This window comes from Equus quagga, chromosome 1 (genome assembly GCF_021613505.1).
Source record: "Equus quagga isolate Etosha38 chromosome 1, UCLA_HA_Equagga_1.0, whole genome shotgun sequence".
NCBI lineage: Eukaryota > Metazoa > Chordata > Mammalia > Perissodactyla > Equidae > Equus > Equus quagga.
Window position 1 is genome coordinate 140,586,169 of NC_060267.1, and position 13,196 is coordinate 140,599,364.

Genomic DNA, 13,196 nt, shown 5'->3' on the forward strand with positions numbered 1-13,196 from the left:
CTTCCACATATGAGTGAAATCATATGGTATTTGTCTTTCTGTCTGACTTATTTTGCTTAGCATAATACCTTCAAGGTCCGTGCAAGTTCTCTCACATAGCACAACTTTGTCTTTTTTTAAGGCTGAGTAGTATTCCATTGTATGTATATATGTATATGTACCACATCTTCTTTATCCAGTCATCCATTGATGAGCACTTGGGTTGCTTCCGCATCTTGGCTATTGTGAATAATGCTGCAATGAACATAGGCATGCATAAGTCTCCTTGAATTGTTGATCTCATGTTCTTTGCATAAATACCCAAATACCATAGCTGGATCACATGGTATTTCTCTTTTTAATTTTTTGAGAAATCTCCATACTCTTTTCCATAGTGGCTGCACCAGTTTGCATTCCCACCAGCAGCGTATGAGAATTCCCTTTTCTCCACATCCTCTCCAACATTTGTTATTTCTTGTCTGGTCAATTATAACTATTTTAATGGGTAAAGGTGATATCTTAGTGTAGTTTTTATTTGCATTTCCCTAATAATTAGTGATGTTGAACATCTTTTCACGTGCCTGTTGGCCATCTGTATATCTTTGGGAAAATGTCTGTTTATATCCTTTGTCCATTTTTTGATCAGCTTGTTCATTTTGTTGTTGTTGAGTTGTACGAGTTCTTTATATATTTTGGAGATTAACCCCTTGTCAGATATATGATTTGCAAATATTCCCTCCCAGTCGGTGGGTTATCTTTTCATTTTGTTGATGGTTTCCTTTGCTTTTTAGTCTGATGTAGTCCCATTTGTTTATTTTTTCTTTTGTTTCCCTTTCCTGAGTAGACAGGATACAGCTAAGACCAGTGTCAAAGAGTATACTACCGATATTCCCTACTAAGGGTTTTATAGTTTCAGGTCTTACATTCAAGTCTTTAATCCATTTTGAGTTAATTTTTGTGTAAGGTTAAGATAATGGTCTACTTTCATTCTTTTGCATGTAGCTGTCTAGTTTTCCCAACACCATTTATTGAAGAGACTTTCCTTTCTTCATTCTGTATCTTGGCCCCTTTGTAAAAGATTAGTTGTTCATAGATGTGTGGTTTTATTTCTGGGCTCTCAATTCTGTTTCATGGATCTATGCGTGTCTGTTTTTGTGCCAGTACCACGCTGTTTTGGTTACTATAGCTTTGTAGTAGAATTTGAATTCAGGGAGTGTGATACCTTTAACTTTGTTCTTTTTTCTCAGAATTGTTTTGGCTATTTGGGGTCTTTTGTTGTTCCATATAAATTTTAGGATTCTTTGTTCTATTTCCATGAAGAATGTCATTGGGATTCTGACTGGGATTGCATTGAATCTGTAGACTGCTTTGGGTCATAAGGACGTTTTAACTATGTTTATTGTTCCAATCCATGAGCATGGATCTTTCCATTTCTTTATGTCTTCTTCCATTTCTTTAAATAATGTCTTATAGTTTTCAGTGTATAGGTCTTTCATCTCCTGGGTTTAATTTATTCCTAGGCCCAGTTCTTGTTTGGGAGATGGAACAAGCTGGTGGAGTCCCCCAGGGTGGCATCCTTGGCTCCCTTCTTTTTTGTTCTGTTCACTTGCACTACTCCTTTCATCTTTTGCTGGTAACTGATAAATCTTTTCCAGGCTAGGGGCTCTGGTGCTGAACAAGGTAGACCCTAATCATGGAGCTCCTGGTCTGGCACAGTAGTTCTCAGCCCTGCTTTTTAAAAATACGGGTGTCTGGGCCTCACCCCCTGACAGTTTTTATATAGTGGTGTTGCACTAGAGTCTAGGCATCTGTATTTTCACAGTAGACTCCAGTGCACGACCAAGAATACGTGACCACAATATTAACTTGGTTCCCTACACTTTTTGTTTAGATCTCTGAATTTCTTCTCCACTTCTCCTTCATCCTCATAGTTCAGTTTTTCCTTACTGGACCATCAACAGTAACCTCTAACTAGTCTCTAGGATTTTAATCTCTCCCTCTTCTTATCTGATCCACACAGCACAGGCAACTGAGTTCTCATGCTAAAGCACTGATGTTACCTAGTGTCTCTGGGCTGCCTATAAAGAAAAATCCCACCCCAGCCCTTAGACCTGGCATTCAACACTACCCAGGCTGGCCCAGCCCATCAGTCCGGCCTCCCTGCTGGCACTGCGTGCCCTGGGCTCTACCATACTGATCTTCCCACTGTCTCCCTATGCTGTGCTCACTCTTACCTCTTTGCCTTTGCTATGACCCTCCTCTGGCCGGAATCCCTTTTCTCCCACAGGTCTACGTCGCAAACCTCTGTGCATTCCTCAGGACAACCCTTAAACCTCACTTCTTGACACTTCTCTGGTTCCCCTGGTTAATTGGCTGCTGCTCCTCTGTGTTCTCTCATCACAGCTGTCTTCTACAGCATGTAACCCCTCTACTAGAATTGTTGTCAGCCTCCAAAAGACCAGGAGGTCCCTGGGAGAGAGCCCTTGTTTAATTCCTGAATCCATAGCAATGAGCGCGGGAGCACAGGCTGAGCACCAAGTAGGCACCTGGTGAGGATTGGTTATTGAGACCCTGCTTGGGCCTGGACACTGCCTGTTTTCCTTCTGTTTGGACGGGTGCACAGCCCAAGTAGACTCTGGTGGCATTTTGGTTCTGCTGTTGGTTCCACCACGAGTGTGGACAGAATAAGAATGCAAAGTATTCACAAGCATCCTAAAAGGATGGGATAGCAAATTGAATGGCACTTCTGGTCAGAGAGCAAATTGAATATCCAAGGGCAATGGCTCACAGTTGCTTGTGGATTCATAAGAACTAAATATGGATTACCAATCTTTCATAACCATGGTCCTGGTAAAAAAATAAAATAAAAGTTGTTCCAATTTAAACAGAACCCAGTAAAATTCAGAGCTGCAAATTTTGATCTGGGAAAACCGGACTGTTAGATGTAAAGCTTACCAATGAAAATTCGCAAAGGCCGAAGCTGTTACTGGGAAATTTAAAAAGCAGTTGGTGAGTCACATCCTCACTGTAATGTTTACATAGGAAAGAATGGATTCAATAAAAACAATTTTAGTAAAATGAAAATAGAAAATCATCAGTGTAGAAAATCAATCACTCTTCCTTAGGAAAGTTCTTTGTCAGTAAATGTTCCTTGATGTTGGCATAATTCTGAACAGAGTTCACATGTTGTTAGGATGAAAACGTTCTGTCCCTGTGTGTGTAATTGTTGCTTTCAAATGACTGTCTCCACCATGGAATGTCAGAATGGTTGGAACCCCCAGCCCAACCCTGATGCCTTTCCTCTTTATTCCAGGGGGCAGTGCCCAAAGGAAATGCCACTAAAGAGTTCATCGAGAGTTTACAGCTGAAGCCTGGACAGGTGGTGTACAAGTGTCCCAAGTGCTGCAGCATCAAGCCCGACCGTGCCCACCACTGCAGGTACACGCACCCCTGGGCTCGCCTCCTCACCCCCCACACTCCCCCACCCCCCACCTCTGCAGGTATGTGCACCCACCAGGCTCGCCTCCTCACACACACACACTCACCCACAGGTGCCTGACTGAGCCCACCACTGCAGGTACTTACATGCCCCTGGGCTCACCTCCTCACCCCTACATACTTACCCACTTTACCCATGGGTGCCATCAGCAACAGGACTTCTGAATGTCCCCTCTTCTAGGCACTGAGTGACTGCTGTCTCTCCCTCCCAATTCCCATGAGCTCACTAGATTGGAAAAGGGCATTTGGTTTGGGCTCAGGACACCCATCCCAAAACTTGGCTCTGCTACACCTGACATAGGACCTTGACTGTCTTTCCTTTGTTTCCATAACTGTAAAATTGAGAGGATTCCTGGTATTCCCACCTCACAGCTTTGTTACTTTATTAAGGGCACATGAGACAAAGCTTTAGAAAATCATTCTATGAATGTCTAGTACTTAACCCAATTAAGAGGTGGGCCCTATTCACTTAAATTTTATGGGGACATGAAGGAGTTGTTCTTGAATGAATGCTTTTCTTCAAAACAAAACCTCTAGAGGTTGTGACACTTATAAAATTCAGCCAAAAAAAGCCATTTCCCGGGGCTGGCCCCGTGGCCGAGTGGTTAAGTTTGCGCGCTCCACTGCAGGCGGCCCAGTGTTTCGTTGGTTCGAATCCTGGGCGCGGACATGACACTGCTCATCAAACCACGCTGAGGCGGCGTCCCACATACCACAACTAGAAGGACCCACAACGAAGAATATACAACTATGTACCGGGGGGGGCTTTGGGGAGAAAAAGGAAAAAATAAAATCTTTAAAAAAAAAAAAAAAAGCCATTTCCCCATCTTATCTGTGATGATTTCTCCCTTTTGGTTTTCAGATTTCTTTCTTGTTTTGAGTCTTCTCAACAAGAAAACATCTAGCTAAAAATTGTGCTTTATTATTACAAAAGACTTTTAAATGCTCAGTTACAGGAATACAAACATGTCCCTTGGTCCCTTTTTCATACTGGTGTGTGTTTGGGGTGGGGAGAGATTGTGGAGGAATGAACTGGCTCCTGATGTCAGGAGGTCATCCTTGTCAGTCTCAGGCTGTGGGAACATTTGGGTTTTGTGAGAGAGCCAAGCCCCCGAAAGGTGGCATTTCTGTGTGGGCCTCACTGTCTACCTCTCAGAGGAGAGCAGATCCCATTGTCAGCTCCTAAGTCAGTCCCAGGCACCTCAGCCCACCCTGTCTCATCATCAGTCATCTCATTTTCACCCTCATGGCCACCCCCAGAGATAGGTATTGCTATAGGAATGACTCCCTAGATGAGGGATTAAGACTCGAAGGGGTTAAGTGACTGCTCTGAGATCACAGAGCTGGTGAGTCCCGGAGACAGGATTGGGTCCCACTGGTTCTGACTCCAAGTCCACAGCGCTTTCCACTAGAACTCCAGTTAGGAGATGGCTCGTGAAAAACTGAGGTAATCGTATGTATGTTTTCCTGTCTGTCTGAGAGAGAAAGATCTGAAGACCTCCACAACTGAGGGTGAGGGCTGAGGAGCTTGGGCAGGGGCCTTTGGTAATAGCTGTCTCCTGTGGAGTTTTCTGTCTCTGGGTCAGCTTGCTTCTGAGATCTGTGTTAGAAGCTAATTTCAAGGCTTGCTTCCTGTGCCTGAGATGGAGGCAGCAGTCTAGTCTTTTCCTGCTACCCTGAGGCTCAGGAGACCAGCTGTTTTCTAAGCATCACCCTGGTGAAAAGGCCCAGCTTGCTTACATGGCTCCTCAGGGCAGCCCAGTGTGGTGGAGCAAGCTCCAGCCTTGAATTTGGAGAAGTCAGCATTGGAAGTCCAGCACTGTCCCCATCCTACTGTGGGACCTTGTGAGCCTCAGCTTTCTCCTCCATAAAAAGTGCTGCTCCTCCCTAACCTGTTGTGAGGGCTAAATATGAATGACGGAGTCACCTAGTTCAATGAGTGGAAGCCGTTTGTTAACAGAGGAATGTGTGAGTGCTGGGGGTGTGCTGGGTTAAACAGGCTGGACCAGAAACAGGGAGGTGTGAACTTCAGCAAAGAACTTTCGAGTGACCACAGTGGTTCTTTTCTCTTTCCTGCCTGAGTCCTTCGCTGCCTCCACTGCATGGCATTTTCCTCACCGCCTCCTCCTCGCCTCTCTCCCCAGGATGATCCAAGGGAGGTATTCTTGAGTGCTAGTAAACAAATCAGCTTGAGCAAAACAAGAGCTGCTGATTCAGATGAACTCGAGTGAGGGTGCCTGTTCCTGCCTCAGGAAATGTGTGCTGACAACTGCTCCTTTGTAACAGCTCGCAGTGGCCCAAGCCGTCTGGAGACTCACAGTTTTCGATAAGCAGAACCCCCAGCACACCAGACAGAGCTGGGTTTGTGACTGATTGAGATGAGAGGCCTGCTATCTCGTTAGAGGAAGTTAGTGCTGGTCTTGCCTGCTCAGGCAAAGGTACACGTGTAGACGCATGTGTGTGTTCCCCTCTTCCCAGTAGAGCCCATGGGATTTAAAAGCATCTCCATTCCCTGAGCTCTGCTGGGTACCCCAGATACTCCCACACCTTGGACCTATGGGTGTTCCTCCCAGCATGGTGGTATGTGGCTGGGTCTCCCTTCCAAGGAGAGGCACTCTGGAACCCCAGGCTGCTTTCACCCTGGTGTTGAACCTCCTCTTCATGAGGACCATAGAAGCATGTGGAAATGCTGTGGGGGGAACCATTTATGCTAATGTGGACAGGCAAGGTATTAGGCTTATGCGTTAGGTTCTTCTTGCGCAAGGAGATGGAGACCTCTGACCCTGGCAAAATCTCACAGTCCTCCCCACCCCCCACAAACACACACATGCTAAGACTGAGACAGTCATGGACTGCTTAGGCCCCTGCCAGGTTCTTCTTTTGTCTTTCTCTTGGTTAGGATTACTGACAAAATTTATATAGCACTAGTGTTGTTTTGAAAGCATTTCATCTACTTTATCTCTAACCTTGAGAGAGATCAGGGCTAATTCTGCAGAGGGTGGTTTAGAGAAGCTAAGTTTCTTTGCCCAGAGCCCAAAGCGGGGATCTGAGAGCAGAGTTCTTTCCATCACACTGCGCTGCCGTACCCTGATCGTTTCTGAGCTGGGGCTAAAATGTGGTAGGTGCCTTTTTTGCTTATAATTTTATTCATAGCCAGTGAGATGAGATGAAAACCTATACATAGAGCATGGTCCACTTGGTACCTTCTTGCTATTTTCTTTTCTCTTTCCCTCCTGGGGCATCCCAGTCTGATGAGGTGGAGCCCATTTCCTAGGCCGCCTCTTTCCCCATCTGTCCCGTCAGAGCCTTCACTCAGCCGACCCTCGCTAACTGGGGTTCTGGGCTTGGCTCTGGGTTGTAGCGGTGGGTTAGACATGGCCCCGATCCAGGGACCTCCTGCCCAGGCAGGACAGATGCACTTATCCACCATAACACCGTTCGGTAAGTCTTGCTGTAGGGAGAGGCACAGGGCCCTCATGGACACGGCTATGTTTCCATGGAGAGCCATTGCCCAGGGTGGGCAAGAGGACCTCAGCCAGCTCCTCTGGGGCTGAGTACCAAGGAAAGGCCCTCGGACCTCCCTGGAGAGGGAACACATAAGTGCAAAAGAACCTGAATGCACGTGAGCCGATGAGCTTGTCGGGCTATATCAAGCTTTTGAAGGAAGTGCTTTGGGGCCCGAAAGATGGTAGGGAACCTGGAGAAAGAGGGGAGGAGAAGCATCCACCCTCTTGTAAAACAATGACTTAAAACATAGAAGGGGGAGCCGGCCCAGTGGTGTAGTGGTTAAGTTCATGCACTCCACTTTGGCAGCCTGGGGTTCACAGGTTCCCGGGTGCAGACCTACACACCGCTCATCAAGCCATGCTGTGGCAGCGTCCCATATACAAAGTAGAGGAAGATTGGCACGGATGTTAGCTCAGGAGCCATATTCCTCAAGCAAAAAGAGGAAGATTGGCAACAGATGTTAGCTCAGGGCCAATCTTCCTCTCAAAAAAAACAAACAAAAAAAACCCCCCAAAAAACCATAGAAGGGGCCTGGGAAACCTTGAAGGCAGGGAAACCAAAAAATACTTCCATTTAAGATGTTTGGTCTTTTCAGTGGCTGTTATTGCATGCTTAGAACATGTTGCTTGGGGCTGGCCCCATGGCCAAGTGGTTAAGTTCGCACGCTCTGCTGCAGGCAGCCCAGTGTTTCGTTGGTTCGAATCCTGGGCGCGGACATGGCATTGCTCATCAAACCACGCTGAGGCAGCTTCCCACATGCCACAACTAGAAGGACCCACAACAAAGAATATACAGCTATGTATCGGGAGGGTTTGGGGAGAAAAAGGAAAAAAAATAAAATCTTTAAAAAAAGAAAAGCATGTTGCCTGGCACTTGGTGCCTATACCCCAGGAGCTCACCAGCCTGCAGTGTCTCACACACGAGACACTGGAATTGGTGCTAGAGACGAGTGCAAGGAGAAGGCTGATGGACAGGTGAGGAAAGTGAGCAAGGAGGTACCTCGGAGAGGAAGGTGTATTTTGCCAGGGAGCAAGAGTGGAAAAAGGGCGCTCTGGGAGCCTGCCTTGGCTGCTGTGTCTGGGGAGGGGACCACTGAGCCCCCTGCCCACCACGCAGTAGGGGCTGGGAAGAAGGCTGGCTCTGAAGTGACTGATTCTCAGTAGGGTGTTGGGGGTTGTGGGAGGAGGCCCATCTTTTTTCTTCCTTTTCATGACAGATGGTACCTGAGGTGAACCAGCTGGGCAGGGTGTGGGCAGTTACCACCCTGGGCCTGGAGTGTCCTTCACTGACCCCCTCGAGGACCCACCTCTAGGTCTTCCCCTGGTACTCTCCTGGCCTCAGCCCCAGAGCCATTCATTCATTGTAGCTGTGGATGAGTCAGCCTCTGAGCAGGCCTCCAGCCCCAAGCATGGATGGTCCTCCCCCATCCACGTGCCCACCTGGCCCAGGAGCCTGCTGTTGAACAACCCTATAAGCCAGAGGGAGAGGTGCCATCTTGGCATTTCCTGTCTTTGAAAACAGGAAACTCAGAGACCAGCACTCTGGACCATTCTTTGCAGCTCCCAGTGGGCTGTCCTCACTCTGCCTGCCCCTTGAAAGATGAGTAGTTTTCTAATTGTGTGGCCCAGTGAGACTTAGCCCATTGTGAGATCCAGCTTCCCGGGGTTCAGCCCTGGTGTCTTCCGAGAGGCTGGGAGGAGAGCAAAGGATGGATTTCCTGTGAGAGCTTGTTTAAACTCTTGGACAGCTTTCTGAGGATGTCAGGCCACTTGGTACCTCTCTGTTGCCAAGCAAACACTGCCTCTGAGCACCCACTTGAAACCCCTTTTAGAAATAAGTGCAGACGGAAGAGAAACTACTCAAGAGCCTGGATCAGGGAGGTAGTTACCCTCTGGAATTTTGTCCCCAGACAGGGAGGGAATTAAGAAACCCCAGCGCTGATTGTCTTGAGAAGGACATGCAAGAAATGGACTGTAGGAGGTGGCTCCATGGAGGGAATGTGGGGCCTGGTGGCTGGGATGCAGGGAGCAGCTCACTCTTCACTGTCTTCTCTGAACTTTTATGATTGTGTACTGGGAACAAGTGTTACCAATTAAAATATATATTATGCATATTCATAGGTATTTTTTAAATTGGTAACACACATAGAAACAGAAAGAGAGCTAAAGACAAGGTAATGGAGTTGCTGGTACCTGAGTTTCTCTTTATTTCCCCCCATGTCCCTTTCATGCCTCCCTTCCTTACCCTGCCCTCCTGGCCCCCAGGGAGATTCTAGAGCTGGGCTAGCATCTCTGAGATGTGCCCATTCCCAACATGCCTGTGTTAGCAAGGCCCTTTAAAGTTGTGGAAAAGAGCAAGGGCGGAGACAAGTGTGACTCCAGCACTGGTCTGAGCCAGGCCCCGTATCTGCTGTCACCTTTTCCTTATGACAGTACTTCCTATGGATGGGAACCTGCGACTTGAAGTTTAGCTAGTCTGAGCGGGGTAGCTCAGCAGCCCCAGGTCTGCCTTCCACCGCCAAAGCTCATGCCATGCTGAGGAAAGGCCACGCTTCCTCCTGGGATGTGGGTGAGCCCTGCAGCCTAGAGTCGCTGTGGCCTTGCCATGGAGCCCTCCTTCAGAGTGATCTGTGTTCCTGGCCTGGAGTCTGGGGAGCAGCTCACCTCCTCACCCAGAAGAGCTCCCCCCTCGCTTTCCCTCCCCGTCAGCCGGTCACCCAGAGCTCAGCAAGCACCGTGATGTGAACTGATGTAGCCCTTCTCCTGTCAGCAGGGCCCTGACGCCAACCATTCCTGCAGGGCCCACCACCGTAGCCCATGTGCACTTGATCAAGACCTGAGGAAAGTTAGTATGAAACTAGTGGAAAGAAAGCTGGTGTGAACTAAGGAACTTTCAAAAGAGAAATCTAATTGTATTTTTCCCAAGCTTATATTTATAGTATTTCAAACCATTGTGAACAAATAGTACCCCTAAAATAAATGTTAACGAATTGAAAAAGAAACAATTTTTGATGAGCCCATCTATTGGCAAATGGGTCTTTCTAAACTTGAGCTTTGGAACGTAGTTGCTTTCCAGCCCCCATTAGCCTTGGACTCTTGATTCAGATTATTGCTTGGCAAAGGGGTAGGGAGGGTGTTTGCTATCAAGTAAGCCTGAAACAATCTCAGTCCAAAAATGACCCCAATAACAAGTTAGTAATTTGCAAATTAATGAGATTTCTGATCAACCTTAAGCTCAAATGACCTTGGTTGAGTGGATATTATCTTAGAGCTAGGAGGTCCTTGCAGGGGGCTCCCTGCGAGCCTGAGACCTCCTGCACTTGGCCAGCTCTCGACTCTTCTAGCGCTCTCTTCCGTCAGCCACACCCTCCCTGGTAACACAAGGCAGTGCTTTGGCAGAAGTTCCACCCAGCACCAGATTTTTGGTCTTTTGGGGAAATTAGGAGCAGCTGTTTTCTGTATCTCCTCTCGTCCTGTCAAGTTTTTCAAACTGCTTCTTCATTCTGTCCTCTCAGTAAACCAGATTCTCAGCTCAGTGTTACCTCAGGAGAGTAGCCTCTTTCTCAGCCATGTCAGTTCCATCTATTTTTATGTTAAGCAAGACAAGAGGCCATGGAGGTGAATGAGTGTCCTCCTGTTTGGAATGACTGTGACCCTGGGGGTGCTGACCCTGCTTTCCAAGCCCCTTGCAACACACACCTAGCAAAACCCTGGGCAGTGCCCGAGGAGGCCATTTCTGAAGAGCGGAGCTGGAGCATGGGTTCTGTGTTCCTCTCGGGCCCTCCTGCCACCAGCACCCCTGAAGGTCTGCCTCGTGGGCTTTTTCAGTGTTTGTAAGCGGTGCATTCGGAAGATGGACCACCACTGTCCCTGGGTCAATAACTGTGTTGGCGAGAACAACCAGAAGTACTTCGTCCTGTTTACAGTAAGTCAGCTTCCGAATTCTGCCCCACGCTCCATGAAGCGATGGAGTGCTTTGTTCCCTCGAAAATTCTTAACACTCAGTGTTCAGAATACTGCCTGGCCATGTAGACGTCCACCTTTCTGCCAAAGTTCACCTTGGTCAACAAGTGCCTGCTCCTGAGCCCTTCACTGGAGCATTTAGAAGTGGGTTCAAGGTGATTAGCTGTAAGCAAGGCCTGTGTTCTGGGCTCCTATCCCTAGTGTCCAATCTAAGTAGCTAAAGAAGGCAGTTTTCGGGATAGTTGCAAACCCACCCTCGGCTGCAGGTAGGTGGGGTATGTTTAGTGTGAGGGCTGGGGGGACCGTTGGCAGTCAGCACCCTGGCTTTTCAAGTGAGGAGAAGCAGCAGGCTTGGAGCTCCCCAGGGCAGCCCACCCCACCTGCAGCCCAGGTCACGCCTGGTGACGGGCGCTTGTTTCTGTTCTTGCTCCACACGCTCGCAGTGAACGGCTGCTCACCTCAGACCCAGGGCTGGGGGCAGGGGAACCAGTGGGGAAACCACCAGATGCCTCTCTGGCCCTCTCCTGGTCACTCCTCAGCCTAACTAAGTGTTCCTGAGTGGGAGGTTCTGAGCGTCCCTGTCCTGGGAGCCTGCACAGTCGGAAGGACCTCACCACAATGGTGTCTGCACTGCTTTCCTGTTTCAGATGTACATAGCTCTCATTTCCTTGCACGCGCTCATCATGGTGGGATTCCACTTCCTGCATTGCTTTGAAGAAGACTGGACAAGTGAGTATGTGCCAGGGCTTCCCTCCTTGCTCCGGGGAGCGGGTGTGACCTGAGTGGAGGCGGGCTTTTTGTTTCCATCATCGTGCCAGGGGCCAACCTCATTTTATTAGATCTCCTGCAAGGCTATCGACTGACCAGGAAAGAAACAGCAGAGGCCCGAATCTCTCTTCAGGAAAAAAAGCCACCCCTTAAAGTCAGTTCCACAGGTAAAGTAGTAGCTGGACAGACCCTCTAGCCTCCGTGCCCAGAGAAAATGCAGGCCCCAGCACAGAGGCAGGTGCCAGGAGTGGGCACTGTGCCAGGAGACTTGTTTCCATGTCTTTAAACAAGGTACTCTAATTAAAGGTCATTTTATTCCAATCTTGCAGAAATCCATTTTTAACTTTCTTGCTAGGACATGGAGGTTTTTTGTTAATTTGTTTTTTGTGTTTTTGTGTTAATTTGTTGTTTTTTAACTACTTAATCACCAATTTACATTAAGATTGTAAACAAATTCTTTCTGCTTTAGAAGCATCCTATTTAAATGTACAAATGCTGAGGAGGCAACTCCAAACAGAAGATTGCATAAATCCTGAGGGGAAAACAATGGATGCTGAAAAAAATAAATAAAATTTTAAAGAATAAAAATAAGAAGTAAGTGTTTTTTAAATTGAAGCTGGAGGAATGAAGAGAGGCCACTTGCTGGGCCAGATCTTTCACACATACCATCTGTGAGACAAACATCTTGAGCAGGAACATTGTATATCCACTGTTTTTCCCTTGATGGGTCCCCTTTTTCATTTCATCATCTTTTAGAAGTTTTGCTCTCCCTTTGCTTACTGATGTCTTGGACATTTTCCTGCTATTATTATTCCCCAGAACTTGTGAGGCTGTGAAAAGGACATTATCTTTAGCTCCCAACCAAATATGAAGAGGCTTTCCCTGCCTCTGTTCATAGCTTGCATCTGCCCCCTCCTACTCTGCTAGCTCTGCCCCCTGCGCTGTCTGGCTTGACCTCACCTAGGGGAAGAAAACCCCATGCATATTAGTCAGCTTGAGCTGCCATAACAAAATACCATAGACTAGGTGGCTTAAACATTTATTTCTCATGGTTCTGGAGGCTGGGAAGTCCAAGACCAAGCCAATTCATTTCCTGGTGCAGGCTCTCTTCCTGGCTTGCGAATGGCCACCTTCTTGTGGCAGAGAGAGAAAAGTAAGCTCTCTGGTATCTCTTCTTATAAGGGCACTAACCTCATCATGAGGGCGCTCCTCTCCTGACCTCTTCCAATCCTCATGACCTCCCAAAGGCCACATCTCCAAATACCATCACTTTGAGAGTTGGGGCTCCAACACAACTTTTAGGGGGAAGCAGTTCAGTCCAAAGCACCATGTCTCCCCAGTTTCGTGACTACCACAGTTCTGGCATAAGCCAGAGAGGGGAAGCTCAAGCTACTAGAAGAGGGAGGGGCTGAGTGGGTTTCTGGAGATCATGCCATTCTGTATAGCTAGTTGGGTCACCAGCAAGTTCCTTGGTGAACATTC

The 13,196-nt window shown here is 47.7% G+C and overlaps 1 protein-coding gene across 6 annotated transcripts in view; it reads left to right on the top strand.

Annotated features, from left to right (window-relative positions):
* Positions 1-13,196, top strand: part of ZDHHC3 (zinc finger DHHC-type palmitoyltransferase 3) — a 57,518-nt gene that overhangs the window by 27,346 nt on the left and 16,976 nt on the right. For 4 of the 6 annotated variants that reach the window (XM_046665508.1, XM_046665529.1, XM_046665516.1 and 1 more), the window contains exons 3-6: positions 3,293-3,417; positions 10,812-10,908; positions 11,594-11,675; positions 11,786-11,881. In XM_046665508.1, the coding sequence (XP_046521464.1) occupies positions 3,293-3,417; positions 10,812-10,908; positions 11,594-11,675; positions 11,786-11,881 (400 nt within the window). The remainder of the gene's footprint in view (positions 1-3,292; positions 3,418-10,811; positions 10,909-11,593; positions 11,676-11,785; positions 11,882-13,196) is intronic. The other 2 variants (XM_046665532.1, XM_046665540.1) reach the window with 1 other exon arrangement.